Below are 24076 nucleotides of genomic sequence, written 5' to 3'. Positions count from 1 at the left end.
CAATTAAAATAATTTCGGGACCAATTTAACAATTATCAAACACACTTAGATCGGAAGACGTGTGATCAGATGATTGACTAATTACTAGCACAGAAACATCAAAAGGAGACATTATAAAGGCATGATATTGTTTTTATAAATTTTAAGCCAGTTTGCATCTTTTGATCTCAAGATATTCGCCGAAAGTGTATATAAAAAGCAACTTGGCCATGGCAGCGTCATTCGTGAATTTATATTTCGACACGTTCTTATGGCAGACGAATTGTGTATTTCGTGTGATCGGATAGTCTCACCTCGCCAACATGCCATCACATGTGATTTATGTGACAGATGGCAACATCCGACATGTGATACAGGTACGAGATGCTTATCTATTTTATTTATATTTCGTGTCGGCGCTACTTGTCTGCATGTCGTCGTTGTTACAAAATACGCTGTTTGTCATAAAATTTTATATGTAATAAAATTTTCATAGTTTAATAATTAATAAGTCTGTCCATTTTTCGATTTGCGGTATTATTTTGATATTACTACATACTTTTCTTTTAATATTTATTTCAATATTTACACACATTAACAAAGCTTTACAATATGTTTTATTTTTTATTTACACAATGAGACATACATCTTTATATTTTTTTTTTAAGATAGAAGTTTACGCACTTGCGTTAAGACCCGGTTTCTCAAAGCAATACTCATTTTGTAAACACATTTACCATTTGGAAGTTCAAATAATGCTTGTAATTTATGAAGTTATAGAAATATTTAATACATGAACAAATAGTAAGTAGAAAATATAATAAATAAACAAAGAAATAATGCATGCACATATTTATTAATAACTATTTATTATTAAGAAGTTAATAATTTGTCATAAAACAATTAACGAAGATCCCGTTACGTATGGAAAACTTATTGCGCACACAATTATAGGAAAAAAACGTAAACCGCGCATATATGTTTATTATACCTACATGTATTTGGTTGTACGAAAAAATGATTAATTTTACAATAATTCTCAATCATACAATTTTTACAAAAATCAAATGTTTATTTATTTAATACTTTAATAAAATTTACCAACATTTTTAAAATTTGTACATGAGTTACGGTTCTACATTAATTAGTTAAATATTAAATTGTAAAGAGTTAACAAATTAAAAAAATATTTATTTAAGTATTCCATACTACAGCCTTATCTCTATACAACCCCTATCAGTAATAGCCTTATCTACTCCTCGATAATCAGTACCCTCATCAGCTCTGAATGACTGACAGATTATCTAGTTTATTGTAATTTTAGTGGTGAGAAATACGGTATTGTTACTGATTAGGAGACAGCTGTTTTCAATATCTTTCATAGCTCATTTAAAGTAAAAAATATAAGCTTATACAAAATTTAATTTCATGATTATTTATTAAGATTTCGCTGTTAATTCTTTCAGCTTGACACAGAATACCTGAAGTGTGCTGACTTTTTGCTGGCCGACATCCGAGTGGGCGACCAAAGACACATAATCTTCGCCACGGAATACCAGCGTAACCTACTTTGCCATGCTAGGCGCTGGTTCATGGACGGTACCTTCAAGGCGAGTGTACACTGAATAATGCATCTAAAATTATCTTCTCAAATTCAACACTTTCTTATATATAGGTATACTAAGTTGTATTATTCGCTCAAGGGAACATATTCAGTTACGTAGCGTGTGTCCGTCTGTGTTAGTTAGGCCATAACAATATTCTTTTGATTTTCAGGTTGTTAAAGACCCGTTCAAGAAAAGCGGCCAATTGACGCCTTCATCCAGATGGATGGGATGAAGAAACAGCTCCCGCTGGTCTTCGCATTGATGTCCAGGAAGACGGAGGCTGACTACGTTGCGGTTCTTACAGCCATCAAAGAAAAAATCCTGTCGTTGACAACTTTGTGCTCGACTTTGAGCAAGGTAAATAACCATATTACATTATTTATTACATATTATATAATTTATAAGTACTGTTTTCATTGCATTGACAAATATCGGTTATCTACTACATATTAATCTCGCAATTTAGTGTTTTAAAAGCTTTATTAATTAACAATACATTATAATTACAGCTGCTTGGTTGGCTGTACGACGCGTTTTTCCTGGCGTTACTATCAAGGGTTGTGTGTTTCACTGGACACAGGCTGTTTGGCGAAAAGTCCAGGACCTTGGGTTAGTAACCACGTACAGACGTCGACAGGCACTGTACAACTACATGAGGCAGCATGATGGCGTTGCCCTTCCTACCAGCTGCACACATACGGGAGACGTTTGCAGCGTTGAGAGACCGCGCGAACACTCCGCAGCTCGATGCCCTCGTGACATAGATGGATCGTCAGTGGTTCCAGCACGTGCTGTTCAATCCTGAACACTTGTCCATATTTAGGCGTTCAGTACGGACAAACAATGATGTCGAAGGTAAATAATAGTATTAACATGCGATGTTCTTACTTGTACACCATATTGCTTATGAATATAATTAAATATAATTGATGCTTATGTGCACGTATAAAATTATCAAATCATATATTATTATCCATTATAATAAAAACGGAAAAGCGATGTTCTTACTTGTGCACCATATTGCTTATGAATATAATTAAATATATTTGATGCTTATGTGCATGTATAAAAATATAAAATCATATATTATTATCCATTATAATTTGTTTCTTTATTTCTCCAAACGCAAATGCTTGTTGTTGACCTTCATGTTTACTGTCCACTCCTTGTTATTCGTTTCATTGCCATTGTTTTGTACTGTGTAAACATCATGTGTTGATGTATTTTGTTCAAACATATCAGATAGTTCGTCTTCTTCTGCGAAGTGAACACGAACGTTAGCACGACCACGACCATAGCCACGGCTTGGCCTAGTGCCACCACGGTGCTGCCAACGACCTCGAGTTGTTGCACGTCCTCTACAATAGCTAGACGCCTTAAAATGTCCCTTTTGACCACATACATCGCATCTTTTGTAGAATGCTGGACAATTTTTAAGCGCATGCATTTTTCAACACTTTTGGCAAAATGGCATGATACTATTTGAATTGTTTTGTCTTCCACCACGTTTGCCATATTTATCCGGACGCGCCACGTGTACAGCTGGATGTTCTTGCAAAGTCTTAATGTGAGCGTTTGTGAGTTCGATGTGACGACACGTTTGAATAACCCTTTCCAATGTTAATTGATCTGCTGGAATTTCCATAAGCTTTTCCGAACACTTTTTGTCGTTTATCCCATTAATAATCATGTCACATATGAAACCATCCTTGTGCGCTCCATATTGGCAGTACTCAGCTTTTCGTTGTAATTCTGATATGTAATCCATAACAGATAATTGACCTCTTTTGGTGTTCAGAAATTCCTGCCGCTTAATGTTTCTGAAGTTGTGGACACCAAAATGATGATCAAATTTTGTTAGCACAGTGTCCAAATCATATCTATCTTCTGCGGGTCTGTGTGCAATACCGTTGTCTTCATCTGCCAACACTTCTGGCATCCATATAAACGAATCATAAATTTTGACACATTCACGACCCATATTGGATAACAATACTCCAACTTTTCGACGCCCTGGTTTGTCATGCAGACCTAATGCGTCCAGGTGAACTAGGAAATTACGTTTGTAAATCTCCCACTCTGCGGCTCCTGCATCTGCTGAATTAAATTCCTGCAAATTTCTAATTCCCTTTGCAGCCATACTGCTCCCAGTTGTCTAAAACTTCATCAATAAATGTCTAGCATCTATTGTTTTCTGTATTCCAGCTATTTATTCACAACCATTCTGACACCATGTAATAACTCTGAACTCGTTGGTGGGTAACTCACAACTGACTTTATTCATATATCCACACAGATATAAACCACAATACAAATAACTCATGACTGCATGCTTTAACAAGACAATACGAGTTGTGTCCCTTACATTACAATACATGACAAATGTTTTGTTTATACATGTGTATTCTTATTATTCATATTAGAGCTATCAAAATATATGCAATATAAATAACTTTGTAGTTTGTTTTATTTCAAAAGACAAAATAAACAGTAATTAAAATAATATAATACTGTATTAAACAATATCCCATTCAGCTTCTGACAAGCCTACGATAAATCCTTTAATATCGCTATACGTATAAAAATTAGGGCGAAACGACCCAGGAATTAGGGCGAAACGACCCAGGGCGAAACGACTCGGGGGCGAAACGACTCGGGGGGCGAACGGGATTTAGGGCGAAACGACCCGGATTCGCTAATCATCCATCCATCCATTTGTCCATCCAATACTAAGATATTCCAGGAACATTTTAACCAGTATTTGTAATAATTCTATGTGAATGTTTTGAAAATTGTATGTTATAAAAAGTTAATGATCCGTATATTTTTACAAAATATAATTATAGTCCAAAGTTTTTTTCTAGATAGTACAAACTGGTAACAGTATGTTTATTCGTTCTAAAATTTACAAAACCCCAAGCATTTCTGGAAAACGAACAACGGCAGCTATTTTGTTAAGATAATCGTCAACAATGGTACTTTTTTATAACAGAATAACATGTGCCTTTGGTATTTATGTGATTGTTTAATTACATTAATTAATGCAGTTTGATCGTGATTGGGTATGAAACGACCAATTTATTTGCTGATATTGAGTGGGTGGGGTAGCGCTTAATATAAACACAGATTTGTTTACACAAAAAATGAAACAAGAAACACATTAAATTGATATTTAATATATTCATAAGTTGTGTGTTTGGTAACAAGTATTAAAAAAGATTGCAAGTAAACTCTTTTAATCACTTGATTTTCCATTCTTCTGGGGATTTCAAGCTTTTAGTCTCACTACCCAAAGACCTATAGAATACAAAGATTGGAAACTTCGCGCCTTATCAGGCTATCTCGCGGCGGGGTTACGTGGTTGAGAAACTGATAAGAACACTAAGGATCAGCAGACAATTTATTCCATAAATCAATTGGAGGAATCCGAAGATAGCCGATGTATTACGATTGCGATAAGATAGCGACGTGTCCAGTAGCAACGGCTACAATTATCGAGCAAAGTTATGCAAAAATGTTACTGCGCTATAGAAAGGCGGCTGTAACTTAGTCAATAATGTTCCGATTTTTATAAAATAAAGTTTCATAGAAACATGAGTAATTATGCTTTTACAGATTTTATTTACCTAAACAGGGGTTCCACTGGCCCAAAAATAGTTGTCGCCACTTTTTCGCGGCGTGAATACTGTCGGTTATTCCACCTTATTAATAAGAACAATCATTTTAAGAAACCTTACTACATTAATGTCATTGACTATATTATCACTTTAAAAAGTATGTTATTTCATAAAAAAAAAAAATAAGTACCTTCATAAGTCATACCTTCATAAGTCTTAATAAGCTTTATTTGTATATAAATAACATTTTTTTCAACTTGATAAACAACACAGATAACCAAAATAATATAATAATGTTAACATCAATGTATTAAACAGTATGCTGCATAAATGTTTCGAAATTAATTATTTAAACATAAAATCACACCAATGTTCATCATTTGAAAGGGAATCATAAAATAAAGCATCTCACTTCAAATTGTTTAACAGTCATATTTGGTCATTTGGACATGATATACATCAGCTTCTGTTGTTAACAAGTTTTCTGTTAGTGGTGGATGATTTCCAGGTTCAATTAATTGACTGTTGTTCAAGCCTTTTTCCTGCCAGAAAGGCCCAGATAATTGCCACAATCCATTCTAGTTGCCTGAAATAACATAAAACATATTTTTACAAACTATCAACATCAAAACAACACATAAAAGTCCCTATCTTCAAATGTCCGAATTTAACATATACGAAATATAGTACATCGAGTGAATTTTTTATATTTAATTCAGAAATTGTTGTTATCTTAATCAATTTATATCCTTCCCAGAACATTACAATAATGAATCTATAAACAAGAAATGCTCACAAATACCTGTTGAAACAAGTTTTTATTTGTTGATGTGGAGAAATTAAATGCTTTTGCCAGCCCCATGGTTTTGATTTTAACAAAGAAATAGCGGCCCTAATAATCATTATAATTATTGATCGTCGTGACAGTTTTTCCCCGTGTTACTTAACTTATTGCTTAATATCATAAAGGAGCCGTTAATCCGATAATAACCCCCATAAAACTTGACAATAGCAGTAAAAACACCGTTTGTAACACTTACACGCTTCGGTGATTTCTAATGCACTCTGCACTGTAGGTCGCTTACATCGTCGTAAATCAATATTTACAACTGACAGACGCTGGCCGCTAATGCTCGGTCGCGTGCTTTCGACTCGCAGTACATTTTCGGATAGGATTTTACCGATTTTTTTAAATTCGCCACTTTTAAAAAATTGGAGCCACATTAAAAAAATTAGCGCCATTTGGCGCCAATGGCGATCGACAGCGGAACCCCTGCTAAAATAAGAATTTATAATGCCTCGATCGTTGAAGTAATAGCGCTATAAGAATTTCCAAATAGCGGCGAGAATGCCGTTGAATAATTTATTTGAAAGGCTTTTGCTGATAAAATTTTCTTGTATACATTTTTTATTCAAACATTTAAAACCTTATAAAATAATATTATTTCAAAGCGGATAGATATATGTGGACACATAGATCTAGGTCTCTGATAAAAACAACATTACAGTATATAATAAATGCTATGATCGTTCGATCCAAAAACGGTTTCAGTTAGTCTCATTTCAATATTGATTCTGTGGATTTTTTCAATTTTTAATTCTTGGTAATTAATAAAAGCTCTAAGTGTCATGGACTAGGCTTTCGCGAAAAGAAAAAAACAAAACATTTAACGCGCGTGTTAATTGTCGGATCAATTGGCGAACTGAAGAAGATGTTATGTTTGTATAAAAAATGACAGAGGGTTTTCACAATGAACTAAAGCATGTGACGACAGGTGTGTTTTCACAATGAACTAAAGCATGTGACGACAGATGTGTACAATAGGGTATAAGAGCTAAAAATTGGACCAACTTTGTACAAGGCCAAAATCCTTTTAAATGAACATTTTCCTCCAGTTTGTTTAATTCAAACCTAGATGAACATATCACCAAGCATAACAATCTGACTTTATCTATTTGGGATGAAGAATGAAAAAGTTTATCAAAAAGAACAAAAACACGTTTGACAGCAATCGTGTACAACAGAGGAAAAGAGCTTAAAATTGTACCAACATTGTATAAGGCCAAATCCTTTAAATTGAACATTTTCTTCTACGTTTTTGTAATTTATACTTAGATTAACATCTCTCCTAGCATAAAAATCATACTTCAAAAATTTGGGATGAGAAATAGAAAAGTTTTTCAAAAAGAAACAAACCACTTTGGCGACAGGTGTGAAAATGATTGAATGAAATAACAGTATAAAATTGTTCAAAGGCAAAATCCTTTAAAATGCCTTATTTTCGTCTACTTTTTATATATCATACCTAAATTAACATCTCACCTAGCATAACCATCTTACTTAATCAATCTGTGATAAGAAATGAAGAAGTTAAAAAAAAAAATTCGTTTGGGCCTTTCAAATTTTCAAAAATTATCGAAAATGAACAAATCCATCGTTCTCTTTCAAATTCCGATTTATTAATAATACATAAGAATAATAACTACCAAAACCTGAAGCATTATCAACAAAGAAAATAAAAACTTATCTTTATTTACACAAAAAAATATTCAATATGTCTGTTTGCGGCGACCGACTTTGCCCATAATTGATTGCTTTAAAACAAAATTGCCGACAGTAGCTGGAACAGAGAAGAATCTACTGGTACACTGGCATCTCCAAAATCAATGTCACGTGACTCACGTCCGCTGTTGGAATTTTAACGCATATCGCTATAGCGAAGACGACCGTGTCCAATCTGTGTATTCTATAGGTCTTTGCACTACCCAAAAATATTCCTTGTTGGGTCCCTTTTGCTTTTCACTCTAACTAATGTTCCTGACGTGAACCTTTTCCCTGCCTATAATACTCGAAAGAGCGGTTGGCAGTATACAGAGATAGTTAGATAATTAATATTGATGGTGTTGTTATTGTAAATATTCAACTGAAAGGAAAATATATCGTCAGGGATGGAAATGAATTGCTGCCGGTCAGCCCATGGCCAGTAGATTTTGGCCTGAGCAACTCAAATTCAAAAGTTGGTAGTACGGCTGGATAACTAGCTTTTTTTCAATGTGAACATTAAGGGTATCACAATAAAAAAAATATAAACGTTTAAACGAAATGAAATAAACGAAAGGTAACCGTTTAAACAGTATCCCTATGTCCGTTTTAAAAGGATCACTGCCATTGCATTTCCAAACTGAAAGTAGTAATTATTTCTGGAAGTTATATTTAGTGCATATCCCAATAGCTCAATGATGTCATATTAAAACCAACTGATCTCATCGTTGTTGAACTACCTGATTACACTTTGTACTGACATGCCGTAATATTTTGTAACAAACACAAATTAATATCCAACCCACATTTTGTCAATAAGAGTAAGAAGGTTTAATTTTTTATTGTTTTACTTACCAAGATGTTCATCATTAAATTAAAAAAAAAAAGCTGATGAAGAAACGGTGGGAAAATTTTCTTGTGTACATCGTGCCCACGTGCATCAAATGTTTAAGACGGTTCGAGGCATGCTCATGCAACAAATGGCGGAAAATTTTAGTGCTGACTTGCACTAAATATTCAAGACATGTAGTCTGTTCATGGTGTATTTTTACGTTTATGGTATTGTGACATCTGGCGCACGTGATACAAATACAAGTCTTTTTCAGCAGCTGTCAATAAGTTTTGCAACGTCGTATTGTAATGAACTAAAATGTATTCTGTTGATATTGACTGTCGTTTAAACGTTTACTATTTTTGTAAACATTTTTTGGCAAAACAGGAAACTGGATCGTTTAAACGTGATAACCTTAGTGAACATGCAATGTTCTTTCATAGCAAGTTAAGATATTGATGTCGCTTTTGAGATTTTGATTGTTTAAAAATTTTAATACTAAATGTTTGACAAACTAATTAAAATGACAATTAAACTAAGTAGAAGAATGAACACTCACATTTCTGTTTTAAAATGGTTAACTGAACATGGTGAACATTATGTATAAAGTTTGCAGGAATGAATTGGGAAACTGAATATTGGGAACATTATGGATAAAGTTTTCAGGAATAAACATATAGCTAGTTTGAAGGAAGTTCTAACAAATCCTTGGTCTTCATGTACAATTTCAAATGACCATGTACGTTATGTTGTGTCACATATATTTATAATGTTCATTAATTATGTGTTTATGTTTACAGAGTCACACAATCCTTCTTGTGCAGCCCAACACAAAGCCTGATACACGCACATATAGCGACTATGAATCACTAAACGAATGTCTTGAGGGTAAGATTTACAAACTTCTTACATGAATTTTATTTAATCATGATCTCTGCATTATAATTCAATTTAACTAAATGTACAAATATTTCAAGCTTTCCTGTCGTCTGACATTAACAGCAAATACCATTTTGTAGTTCTTTTGACACATCAAGCTTTCCGCCCCTAGGCCTTCAAGCGCAGAATAGCCACTGTGCCAGAATTCCAAATCTGGAGTACCCACATGCTTGAATTTCCGAATCTGGCTTAACTATTGGCTTGAATTTCCAAACATTATTATGATGTGCTAGTTCAAGGTTTAATGTTATGAAGAAATTTATGTATGACACATAATGTTTAAACAAAGGAATCATATTTTCCAACTAGTGTTCCTTGCACCTGTGCCGTGCTTTGGTGAACTGAACCTTAGGTTGTGGGAACTTAAATTTGGTCATTTGTCTTGCAATTTTAACATAACTTATAGTAATTGTTTCCCATGATGAAACAATATGTTGTATGCAATCCCTACCTTTAAGATTAAGGTCACTCTCAGAGGTAAAATGTATTTTTTCCATGTAACAGCTTTTGCTGATTTGAACTTTGTCGAGTATAGTTAAAAAGACATATAGCTTACCTCAAATGTTCACCATGAGGAAATTTTGTGTTTAACACCTGTCTCCCTACCTCAATGGTCAATGTAACACTCCTGCCTTATGGGTTAAGATCATGATTTGAGGTCAAAGGGAAAAATTGTAACTTTTTCATCATGAATTTTTAAAATAACAATACATGTACACCAATACATCATGAAAAAAGTCGGACTATTGCAATTTACCACAAATGTGCACCATGTGAAGTACATGTAAGTGTGTCACCCCTTGGGCATATTGTCACACTTTAGGCCAAAGGTTAAGTATGTGCAAAACTGCATAGTTCAGCTTGTTAAATAATTGCTAGCATCGTTTACAAATTGCTCGAAATGTTGCAGGCTACTGGTATCTAGCCAGTATTATAAAAAAATGAGATTCAATATTCTTTTTGAAATGTTTCCCATTATTAAAAGGTCTTCGTTTTTCTCTAGTCTATCTGTAATCAAGCTGCTAATCTGATCATAATCATACAATTTCTTCTTACCTTACTATTTGTATTATTGCTATGTACAGGCATCTGCAAGATATATGAAGAGCATCTGAAGAGACAGAACCCAGACTGCCCCAGTATCACATATGACATCAGCCAGTTGTTTGACTTCATTGACCAGCTCATGGATCTCAGCTGTTTAGTGTAAGTGGTCTCTGTCTGGGAAAACTGGGTTGAATTCATGTGTGTATAACAATGTCTCGGGTTAACTTGCGCAGTCAGCTCAAGGTTATCAGGGACGGCACTTTCCACTTTTATGGAATTTTTATGCTCCCGGTAGGGTGGCATGTAGCAGTTGAACTGTCAGTCCGTTTGTCTGTCTGTCTGCCTGTGTGTCCGTCTGAAAACTTTAACATTGGCCATAACTTTTTATGCCCCATTTCGAAGAAAAGGGGGCATATAGTGATCGGACTGTCCGTCTGTCTGTCCGTCTTAACGTCACACTTTGCGTTTAGGTTTCGAAAAATGCTCTTAACTTCTATGTCCCTTGAGATATAACCTTCATATTTGGTATGCATGTGTATATGGACAAGGCCTTTCCATACGCACAAAAATGTTTACCCCTGTGACCTTGACCTTGAACTTAGGGTCCGCGTTTAGGTTTCGAAATCTGCGTTTAGGTTTCGAAAAATGCTCATAACTTCTATGTCCCTTGAGATATAACCATCATATTTGGTATGCATGTGTATATGGACATGGCCTTTCCATACGCACAAAATTTTTTACCCCTGTTACCTTGACCTTGAACTTAGGGTCCGCGTTTAGGTTTCACAGGGCCCTCAATCTGTCAAATCCACGGCCGAAAATTCGGCCGCATTTCCCCCCCTGAAAAGTATACTTTTTCCCCCTTTTTTGGGGGAAAAATTACCCCTAAAAAAAATATATAATATTTTTATTTTATTTTTATATATAGATAGATGTCTCATGATTATTATATCTCAATTCTATTTTAATTTAATCTTGTCAAACATACTAAATTATGAAATGAGCAATGAATATAGTGCAAACATGTACAAATGTAATAATTAGATACTAAGTAAAAAAATCCCCCAAAAAGGGAAAACGCCGCGAAAAATTCCCTCTGCTATGGGTAGCGACCCGCTACCCCTAAAATGGATTGAAGGCCCTGGTTTCAAAATCTGCGTTTAGGTTTCGAAAATGCTCATACCTTCTATGTCCCTTGAGATATAACCTTCATATTTGGTATGCATATGTATATGGACAAGGCCTTTCCATACGCACACAAAAATTTACCCCTGTGACCTTGACCTTGAAGTTTGGGTCCGCATTTAGGTTTCAAAATCTGCGTTAAGGTTTCGAAAAATGCTCATAACTTCTATGTCCCTTGAGATATAACCTTCATATTTGGTATGCATGTGTATTTGGATTAGGCCTTTCCATACGCACAAAAATGTTTACCCCTGTGACCTTGACCTTGAACTTAGGGGATTTAGGTTTCGAAATCTGAGTTTAGGTTTCGAAAAATGCTCATAACTTCTATGTCCCTTGAGATATAATCTTAATATTTGGTATGCAGGTGTATATGGACCAGGCCTTTTCATAAGCACACATTTTTTACCCCTGTGATCTTGAACTTAGGGTCTGCGTTTAGGTTTCAAAATCTGCGTTTAGGTTTCAAAAAATGCTCATAACTTCTATGTCCCTTGAGATATAATCTTAATATTTGGTATGCGAGTGTATATGGACAAGGCCTTTCCATACGCACACAAATTTTAACCCCTGTGACCTTGACCTTGAAGTTAGGGTCAGCGTTAAGGTTTCTATATCAGCGTTTAGGTTTTGAAAAATGCCCATTACTTCTATGTCCCTTGAGATATAACCTTCATATTTGGTATGTATGTGTATACGGACAAGGCCATTCTATATGCACACAAATTTTGACCCCTGTGACCTTGACCTTGAACTTACAGTACACTCCACGCGTTTTCCCCAATTTCCCTCCATACTCCGCAGGTTTCGACCTGGAGGGAGATTAAGAAAATCCCGCTATACGCGGCGTTTGCATGATTTTGGACGCGGCGGTTAACGATCGGCAAAACTGATAAGCCGACGCGGCGGCCCTCGGCGTTGGCAACGCGGGGGAAACTCCGTGTTTTACGAGATAACGATCAATTTAATTTTGTTTGACTTCCTGATTTTCAAATAAAATTACATTTATTACAAGTACATACATGTACATGTAGTATAATATTTACAAAAAAAAACAAAAACAACCAGGATAGATCGATCCCGACGTGGTTGTAGAAGTAGTTGTTGTTGTATAGAAAACTCGTTGATTTACGACACACAAAACGTCGTCTTTTAACTAATACTTACCAATTAATATAAACACAGTTTGCAACATTGTTTTTATTTTGATAATTTAATCCAAAGTTTTCATGTTAGCAGGTGATTTTCTATACTGAACATGTATACAAATGACCAAGGACCCTAAAAACCCCGCAAATCTGTGTGAATTGACAGTTTGACGTAATCAAAGAAAAGCCGCTTCCTGTCTAAAGGCATAACTTAAGTGAACACGTTCAACGAATGCATAAGGAATGGTTTTAATTGTCGGAACAAAGTCAATTCTCTGCTCGCTAATGCATTGATTTTCTCTTTGTTTGTAGGTTATTCCATTGATTGCTAAAAGGTGGTAACTATTGACTTGATAATTGCATTTAATATTCACAGTTGTATTCTTGTTGCGTCGACATTCTAAACAATGTTTACCAGTAATAATGGACCAAATCGGCAGTGACATTCACACATGTTAAGGTTCATGTAGAGGCTTCATTTTGAAAAATGTGGGACCCCAAGCATTGAACTCAAATTTGACTAAAGGAAGAGTGCCACATTGAAAATGTATACATGTATGCTTTAAAGGATGTTTTTCCTTCAAACTGCTACCAATTTTGTACATCAACGTATCATACCATCCACAAAATCAATCAAAATACAAAGCGATTTTAACACTAAAATATACATTATTTTCAAAAATCTGAATCATGTTTATTCCACGTATTTCGGCGGAAAATTATATAACTAGTGAATAATATCGACATTGACGAGGGCAAGTTACGCTTAAATAGTAAAAAAAGTTTACATATCTAGAAATATCAAAACTCGAACACATGTCATTTCATCACCATGGGGGCAGCCATTTGTAAATTCATAACATAGAAAGAAACATGCTAAAAACTAACTCATCGCCTAATTGACATTCCAAACGGTTGACGATGACAAATGCATTGGATTGTAATCTTTCCGTTGATGTTTGCAAACTGCACGATCAGACCCCATAAACACTCAAAAGAATAACTATGTAAGAAGCATTTCACCAATGTTTACAATTGTTGTCGAATCACCATACTTTTATGTATTGTCCTCGGTGGTAATGAAAAGGTCATAGACCGGACGGACTCGTATGACTTGAAGGAAAGAACAAACACAATATTGTTGATTGAAAACGGGCATTTATTATAAAATGCCATAAAAAAGATAAAAATAGAACAGATTCTTTCCAGAAAGGCATAATGGGTGGTAAAAACACGCCACGCGTATATACACATACAAAAACATGAATTTGAATGTGATGACGGCGGGAAAAACACGCCCAAAATAAGTATAAAAGAAAAATATTTGATGCGTATAACAGTAAAATAAGAAACAAATGTGTTTTACACACAGGTAAAAACATACATAGTACGGGAGTCAAAACCTTATGGCGGAGAAGGGGTGGAGGTGGGTTGTTAATTTCGACCATATTGGATTCCTCGTTAGTCTAAAAGGATACAAAGGGCCACAATGGCCAACACTGAATTTGATTGGTCAAAAGAGCCCATGTGACCCCACACTGAGGTTATACACAAGTAATTAAATATAAGGCTTGAACCAATATAATGTTCAACAATTAAGAAATCGTACAATGACATAAAATCTTTTATGTGTGCATAAAATATTATTTATGTATTGTCCTCGGTGGTAATGAAAAGGTCATAGACCGGACGGACTCGTATGACTTGAAGGAAAGAACAAACACAATATTGTTGATTGAAAACGGGCATTTATTATAAAATGCCATAAAAAAGATAAAAATAGAACAGATTCTTTCCAGAAAGGCATAATGGGTGGTAAAAACACGCCACAAAGGGGACCGGAACGGGAACCCCGCCGCCCATGATGGCCAACACTGAATTTGATTGGTCAAAAGAGCCCATGTGACCCCCACACTGAGGTTATACACAAGTAATTAAATATAAGGCTTGAACCAATATAATGTTCAACAATTAAGAAATCGTACAATGACATAAAATCTTTTATGTGTGCATAAAATATTATATATTATTGCGCATAAAATAGTACGCTTACAGACTGACAGAAAGATCGATACGTAACTCCGTTAAATTCATTTCGGTATACTATTCTATTGATAATATATAATAACACATCGCTTTAACAATCTAAAAGGAGAAATAATTCTTTTAAACAAAGTTTTTAATAACGAAAGTGAAAACAACGGAAGTTAGATGGATATTCTGTGAGATGCACTTCGGCTCCAGAAAAAACAATACAAATAAACTAAAAAAGACGTGTGGGGGACAATTTTCAGCTGGAAAATATTTGAAATAGGGTAAGTGATGATATCTCTACGTGGTCATTTCTGTTATTGAGTGCGATCTCTTGCTGATTAATGTTAATAGTTGTTTTACTAGTTGCGAACCAACTGTCAAAATATGTTTGTGTTTTCTCAGGTATGTGTATACACATACCCGGTTTTCTCACTACTGCACGTGGTTTCGACCGATTTGTTTTGCACGTTTTTCTACGGAGCACAGCGAGGGCCACGCTTTCAAAATGGGTAGAAGTAATCGAAATATAAAATCAATCGGTTTGCCAATTTCTTTATAATTCTTTACAATTTTATATGTCGTCTGCAATCTATTTCAATTTTAGATGGTTTAAATTTGCAATTTGGTTGAGAGGTAAATAACACAATTGTTAAGCCTTTGAAGAAGAATTGTGACTCTTACTATCCACCATACCTGGATTTTTAAAAAGTAGTTACGTTTTAGTTATTTTTAGAACTTTGTTTAGGAAATTTTTCCAAAATAGGCAGTTGAATAAAAACTCATTTGTTGTTTTATGACAATAATTTTCTGTGAAATGTTGCTAACTTGACCTTGTATATGTATATAGCTTTGTATTTATTCAACTTAAGGTAGTGCATATCCTTCCTAACTTTAGATTGAGATTTTGTAAATTAGTGTAAAAATGTATTGGTATTAAACCAAAATATGAATAAAGCACACAAATATTGAATGTCAAAAATGTGTTTATGTTATTCTATCCGTCTTTAGCTTTAAAATGATATATAGTTTGACCATATTGTACCACATTGAATGAAGAAAAGCCAAAGCGAATTTTTAATGAATTTTATCCCCCCCATGAACCTTAATCCCTTTTGTCAAAACACCGCAGACAGCAGTCTACACAATTGGTCAGTAGACAAGCTTTGCGTGTTTTCATAACGTCAAACACTTGAAATCCAGTTCCGCCCAGATGTCTTCTTTATTCAGTTTACAGTACAATTAGTGTTAAAATAATTACTCTACTAAAATACCGTAACGATAAAGATTCGGCGTGTTCGATTTGAAATTATTTAAGAGGAAATATCAACTTATTCGCGATATAATTTCGTTAATAAATACCAAAGAAACTTTTAACCGAAATCAACAAAATTTAATGTTCTCTGCGCTACAAAGTTTGTATAAAAAAATCAATACACGCACGCTTTGCAGGAGTATACATTGTACCTTGACCTTGTACATTGCAGCATAATTTTCGCGCGCTTTTGTCGGGAAATATATACATGATGACTGTATATTGGAAGCATTTGTAAACGCCGTGTTAACAATTAAAAATCGTAACGTTAGTGTGTTTCGGATTACTAATTATTATTCTGATATGGAAATTTTACGGAACATTATTCTTGTGTCATATGTGTTATGATTTAAATATTAATTTGTCAAATGTATTATATTAGACTAATTAATATTGTAGACGTACCTGTGAATTAAAAAACATAATTTTTATACGTATTAATTTTCTATACAATTATCTTTTTATACATGTACTACAGTATTTAAACAATTTATTATAACAATGTTTTTATTTTTTTGCATGCCCAGTAGCACACTGCTAACGCGGCGTTGCGCGGCGATCACAAGAACGGAAAGTGTCTGCATTTACCGACTAGCCTAAAGTAATACACGCCGCGGGAATTAGCGAACGCGGCGTAACGCCGAGCGTTTTATCGAGTTCACCTCGCTCTTCCAACGCCGCGTGAACACTCGCTAGCAGAAAAAAACCCGCGGAGGGAGCGCGTTTTTTGGGGAAAACGCGTGGAGTGGAGTGTACTGTAGGGTCCGCGTTTAGGTTTCGAAATCTGCGTTTAGGTTTCGAAAAAAGCTCATAACTTCTATCAAGCGTTTATAGGTGGCATAAGTCATCCTATGGTGACAGCTCTTGTTCAATATTAAATATAGCAACTTGATATTTGGCATGCATTTGTATCTCATAGAGCTGCACATTTTGAGTGGTGAAAGGTCAAGGTCATCCTTCAAGGTCAAAAGTAAAAAAATACAATCGAAGGGAAGTAATAAGCTTTAATGGGAGATAATTTCTAAACCTGCCAAATGATATATTGAAATTTTATTTCAAAGCGGCGCAAAAGGGGGCATTGTGTTTCTGACAAACACTTCATCTCTTGTTCATTTAAAAGCAGTCTTTTTGAAATGAAACCCAGTCTGGGCGGAAAGGAATACACCACATTAGCCTGTGCTTTAATATTGTTTGCCGTTCCTTTTTAGCTCACCTGAGCACAACGTGCTTATGGTGAGCTTTTGTGATCGCCTTTTGTCCGTTGTGCGGTGTGCTTTGTGCGGCGTCAACATTTGCTTGTTAACCCTCTAGAGGCCACATTTATTGTCCAATCTTCATGAAATTTATTCAGAAGATTGGTCTCAATGATATATTGGATGAGTTCAAAAATGGTTTCGTTTGCGTGATAAACATGGCTGCCAAGGGACGGGGCTTTTTTCCTTATATGTCTATATATGGCTATTGTTAAATCTTGTTAGCTCTCTAGAGGCCACATTTATTGTCTGATCTATATGAAACTTGGTCAGAATATTCATCCCAATAATATCTGGGACAAATTTGAAAATAATGCCGGTTGGTTGAAAAACATGGCCCCCAGGGGGCGGGGCATTTTTCCAAATATGGCTATTTTAAAACCTTGTTAACACTCTAGAGGCCACATTTATTGCCCCATCTTCATGAAATACAGTCAGAAGATTTGTCTTATTGATATCTTGGATGAGTTCGAAAATGGTCACATTTGCTTGAAAAACATGGCTGCCAAGGGGCGGGGCATTTTTCCTTATATGGCTATAGTAAAATCTTGTTAACACTCTAGAGGGCACATTTATAGTCTGATCTTCATGAAACTGGGTCAGAAGATTCATCCCAATAATATCTTGGACGAGTTCAAAATAATTCCGGTTGGTTGAAAAACATTGGCTGCCAGGTGGCGGGGCATTTTTCCTTATATGGCTATAGTAAAATCTTGTTAACACTCTAGAGGTCACATTTATTTTCCGATCATCATGAAACTTGGTCAGAAGATTTGTACCAATGATGTCTTGGATGATTTGAAAATGGTTTTGGTTGCTTTTAAAACATGGCCACCAGGGGCGGCGCATTTTTCCTTATATGGCTTTATATGGCTATAGTAAAACCTTGTTAACTCTCTATAGGCCACATTTATTGTCCAATCTTAATGAAATTTGGTCAGAAGATTGGTCTCAATGATATCTTGGATGAGTTTAAAAAAAATTATGTTTTCTTGTTTAACATGGCTTCTAAGGGGCGGGGCATTTTTCCTTATATGGCTGTAGTAAAATCTTGTTAACACTCTAGAGGCCACATTTACTGTCCGATCTTAATGAAACTTGGTCAGAAGATTCATCCCAATACTAGTAATATCTTGGACGAGTTCAAAATGATTCTGGTTGGTTGAAAAACATGGGCTTCCAGGTGGCGGGGCATTTTTCCTTATATGGCTATAGTAAAACCTTGTTAACACTCTAGAGGTCACATTTATTTTCCGATCTTCATGAAACTTGGTCAGAAGATTTGTGCCTATAATATCTTGTTATCTCAGGTGAGCGACTTCTGTTTGCTATGAGATTTGCGCAGTCTGCAAGTACTCGCATATTAAAGTGCTTAAATAATTGAGCACTCCATCCTGGCTTGCAGATTCCAGAAGAACCTTGGCACATACGTCCCACACAACAAAGACTGGCTGAAAGAGAAGATCTACATCATGCTTAGGAAACAGGCTGGCAGATAAATGAGTTGTCTACCTTGGACTGTGTGTGGTTTACAAATGCATGGGACACTGTATGGCTGAAAGGTCATGCTTGTGGTAGTGAAACTTATATCATTTCAAAAGGTTACAAATGTAGGTGTTTTGTAATGTAGTTGACATTTTTCATTTGTGTTACAACACTGTATTGTCTTTTTCCTGTATGTTTGTTTTTAGTTTCATAGATTATAGTTATTCAACACATGTGTGGGTTAAGAGAGCGCGTTGAGTATGGTAGCCTATTATTTGGTGTAACTTTTTGTAATGCTATCATGTTTTGGGGTGTCTGTGTAAGTTTATGAACTATTAAAGCCCAACTTTTCATTCAGTCTCTTCTCATTGTCATTCATGTTTAAAATCACATAATTGTAGCTTTGTGAATTGTTTAAGTAGAATGATATATGTGAGGCCTTGTTGTGGTATTTCTAAGGAAAAATAATTGTATTGTGTTGCAACTGTTGGAATAGAATATTGAAAAAGAATGTTTCAGAACTTAAACCCTAATTTCATTAAACATTGACAAGTGCACTGCTTGCTTATAATACTTGGTTAAATAAGACATGTATTGTATTTTGTAGTTTTTGTCCCCTACCGGTGAAACCGAAGGGGACCTATGGTTTGCACTCTGTCTGTCAGTCTGTCCGTCACACTTTTCTGGATCCTGCGATAACTTTAAAAGTTCTTCCTATTTTTTCATGAAACTTGAAACATGGATAGATGGCAATATGGACACTATGCATGTCTTTTTATTTTGTTCCTACGTCAAGAATTCTGGTTGCTATGGCAACAACAACAATAAAAAAAATTACTGACAATGATGGAGTTTCACAGGTAGGGGACAATATTGCTTGGCAATCTCTTGTTCTCAACTGTTTTTAGCATATTCGTAGTTTATGGTAAAAGGGGACTATAATTTTTATTAAAGGAGAATTTCAGTGTTTATCTGCTATAGCAAGTTTATAAGTTATTTTCTTTTAGTTGTTAAATTTTCATGGTATCATCATTGATTTCTGGGCTCGAGTGTGTTGGTTTAAGGAAGTCAGTATATGAGCTTGCTGTACCATAATATTGCAAATTAATATTTTATCTGCTTTCTTTTAAGTTCGCTCATTTGTATTTCATCCAACCTTTTGTATAATGTATGAAAATTGAAAGAAATAAAAGAACAACACTTTCACATTTCTCCTACTTTCCCACAATTTGACATGCCAGTATGGAATCCAAAGCTAGGGTTTTGGAAACTAGTTGCTTTAATTGTTACAAGTCAGAGCAATTATTTAGGTATTGTGGCCAAAAAAAAGAAGAAAATATGCAATCCATATGGCAATATTTGAATGAAGATAATTGTTGGAGCCATTATCAAATTTACTTTAATAACCATAAATATTGTTTTAAGTTCCTTGAGAACTTTATGTGACACTAAAGTGTATTGTGTTTTCAGATAACTCATAACATATCATAATTGGTCAAATTGAAGAAAATGCTTGTTGACATTGGAAGTCACATATATATTCAAGTCTTAAAGAAAATTGGTCAGGACATTTGTTCTTAGTATGTGTCAGTTGATTTTGAAAATGCTTCCAGTTTGTAGAAAAACATCGTTGCATGGGGCAGGGCAGTTTTTCCTTATATGGCTATAATTGAACCTTGTAAACACTAGAAGTAACATGTTTAGTCCAATCTTCATGAAACTTGGTCTGAACAATGTCCGAATGATATATTGGACGAGTTAGAAAATTGGTTTGGTTGTTTGAAAAACATGGCCCCCAGTGGGCGGGGCAGTTTTCCTTTTATGGCCATAGCACAACCTTGTAAACACGCCAGTTCCATTTTCATGAAACTTAGAACATTTGTTCTAATGATGTCTTGGATGAGCTCAAAAATGGTTACGGTCTGTAAAAAAAACATGGTTGCCAGGGGGTGTTTCATTTTTAGCTCGGCTGTTTTCGGAGAAAACCCTAGGTATTGTCATAGCCAGCTCGTCGTCCGCCATAGGCGTCATGCTAAAACCTTAACATTGGCTCTAAAATCAAAGTGCTTCCACCTACAACTTTGAAACTTAAAATGTAGATGCACCTTGATGAGTTCTACACGCCACACCCAGTTTTGGGTCACTAGGTCAAAGGTCAAGGTCACTGACCTCTAAAAAAAATAAATCGGACAAGCTTTCGCAGCAGAGCGTTGGCACCGGTTATGCGGTGCTCTTGTTTTCCTTGTATGGCTGTACTAAAACCTTTTTAACACTGTAAACGTCACTTTTAGTCCAGTCTTCATGAAACTTAGAACATTTGTTCTAATAATATCTGGGCTGGGTGGGAAACATGGTTGAGAGGGTGCGGGGCATTTTTCTTTATATGGCTATTGTAAAATCTTGTTAACATTTAGTAGTCAGAAATATGGTCGAATCTTCATAAAACTTGGTCAGATCATTTGGTCTAATGACAGTTCGGGTGTGTTCAAAAATGAATTTGGTTCGTCGAAAACATTGGTGTCTGCGGTGGGGCATTTTCCCTGATATGGCTATAGTAAAACCTTGTTAACAATCTAGAAATGCCATTTTAAGTGCAATCTAAATGAAACTTAGTCAGAAAATTTGCTGTAATGACTTCTCGGCTGAGTTTGAAAATTCTTTCGGTTTGTTAAAAAAATTGCCGCTGGGGCGGGCAATATTCCTTAGGTGGCTATAGTTAAAACTTGTCGACTCTATATCTATACCACAATTATTGAACAATCTTTATGACATTTTGTCAGAACATTTGTACCAATGAAATCTCAGATGAGATTGCAAATGGGTCATGTGAGCTCAAAAACTAGGTCAAATAACGACAGGACTTGAAAGGTCCAACGGTCCAACGTAGCTCACCTGAGATACAAAAGAACTGACTTGTTATGTGCAGCCCAATATATCATTAGAACAAATGTTCTGACCAAGTTTCACGAGCAACATGTTTTCCTTATACGTGTATAGTATATATATTTTAAAATGAATCCCCAAAACTATAAAGCTTTATGAGTGCCTAGATACTAGTATATTTGGTCTTAAATCATGTAATGATCCCTTACAAAATTTCTTCAATTGTTTGCTATGGGGTCAAAACTGGCGACGCCCCAGGGGATGGTGTGGTATTTGTAGATATGTGTAGAAAATGACCTTAAAAATCTCATCGTATAGCGGTCCTGTACCAAATTTAAATCAAATCTTTATTAAGACCAGGTCGGTTTGATAAGAAGGTAAAGCGATGGGCTACATATCCGAGGATCGTGGTTTCGATCTCTAGCCTGGGGCGGGGATTTGTCATACAATTGTTTCTACGGCCACTCTTCCCCTACCTCTGAATCAAGTAGGGCACTTATCAGTTTCAGAGTGTGCACAGTGCTAGTAAACCAGCTATTGTGAGTTAGTTTACTGACCGCTGTGATATAACTGAAAACGGTAAAAAAAAAACATACTAAACAAAAAATATCTTGACTTTGTGATAAAACATTTCTCCCACCCTTCTGGTTACATGGTTTCCTGATTGTACATGGTGAAAGAAATATCCCGGCTTAAATCAGGGACCTATACACTGTTTGTATAGGTCCCTGCTTAGATAAATCTAGTATCACAATGTGTATTCAGGTAAACGATTCAGGGTCATCCTTTCCTACGTTATTATTCTAGCTATTGATTTGCGATCAAAACATTAGTCGCGTTAAGGAATGCACTCGCAAAAAATATCCGGTAAATGCAACTATTTTGGAACAAATCCCTTCAAGTAAAATGTCTTTGAATAACTGCAATATTAATTATAAATTATAGTTATGTACGGCATTTGTGTATTTGTATTCACATTATATATAACTTAACCCATTTATGCCTAGCGTCCTGAAAAAAGGACTTTGCAAACAGCGTAGACCCAGATGAGACGCCGCATGAGAGATTTGTACCTGACCGAGAATCGTGAAGATCAGAAATATATGTGGGCTTTGGAGTGTTAACAAGGCAAATGATGACGACGGACAAAATGTGAAAACAAAAAGCTGACCATTGAGCACGTAGTGAGCTAAAAAGACATTTGATTAGTCTAGAAGTCACTTTTTGGTCCAATCTTCAGGAATCAGCTAGCACTCTATCAGAACAGTCCAGCTCCTTTTGGTTTAAGGTGAGCGCTTTAGGGCCCATGGTTCTTTAATTTATGCTCCTGATGTAAAAAAAATGGCCCCGCTCTGGGGGGTGGGGGGGCAGCATGTTTTCCTTATATGTATATATTATATATTTCAAAATGAATCCCCAAAACTATTAATCTTTATGAGTGCCTAGATACTAGTATATTTGGTTTTAAATCATGTAATGATCGCTTACAAAGTTTCTTCAAGTGTATGCTATGGGGTCAACATTGACAACGCCCCAGGGTATAGTATGGTATTTGTAGATATGTGTAGAAAAAAGACCCTAAAAATCTCATCGTGTAGTGGCCCGGTACCAAATTAAATCACATCTTCATTAAGACCAGGTCGGTTTGATAAGAAGTAAGAGCGATGTGCTATATATCCGAGGATCGTGGTTTCGATCTCTAGCCTGGGGCGGGGATTTGTCATACAATTGTTTCTATGACCATTGTTTCTCTTCCTCTGAATCAAGTAGGGCACTTATCAATTTCAGAGTGTGCACAGAGTGCTGGTATACCAGCTATCACATTGTGAGTTAGTTACTGACCACTGTGATATAACTGAAAACGGCAAATTATCAAACTAAACAGACAATTATCTTGACTTTGTGGTAAATCATTTTACACGCCCTGCTGGTTACAGTTTCCTTTGTGTACATGAGGAAATGAATATCCCAGCTTAGATCAATCTAGTATCACAATGTGAATTCAGGTATACGATTCAGGGTCATCCTGTTCTTAACTTATTATTCTAGCTATTGATTTGCGATCAATTAGTCGCGTTATGGAATAAACAATTACCGGCAAATTCTACTACTTACAAACCCCTTTGAATACTGGCAATATTAATTGTATAAAATGTATGTACGAAGTACATTTGTGTATTCGTATTTACATTATATATTACTTAATTGCCGAA

The 24076-nt window shown here is 35.4% G+C and overlaps 1 protein-coding gene across 1 annotated transcript; it reads left to right on the top strand.

Moving 5' to 3' along the window:
* Positions 1-4418: 4418 nt before the first annotated feature.
* LOC127871739 (enhancer of rudimentary homolog) lies at positions 4419-20184 on the top strand. Its single transcript, XM_052414900.1, has 4 exons — positions 4419-4561; positions 9378-9465; positions 10602-10722; positions 18901-20184. Exons 1-4 carry the CDS (start codon positions 4559-4561, stop codon positions 18992-18994), a joined length of 306 nt encoding a protein of 101 aa, XP_052270860.1. The 5' UTR covers positions 4419-4558; the 3' UTR covers positions 18995-20184.
* Positions 20185-24076: the final 3892 nt, after the last annotated feature.

The sequence above is a fragment of the Dreissena polymorpha genome, chromosome 3, assembly GCF_020536995.1.
Source record: "Dreissena polymorpha isolate Duluth1 chromosome 3, UMN_Dpol_1.0, whole genome shotgun sequence".
NCBI classification, from domain to species: Eukaryota; Metazoa; Mollusca; class Bivalvia; order Myida; family Dreissenidae; genus Dreissena; species Dreissena polymorpha.
This window is presented reverse-complemented; position numbering and strand designations above follow the sequence as displayed.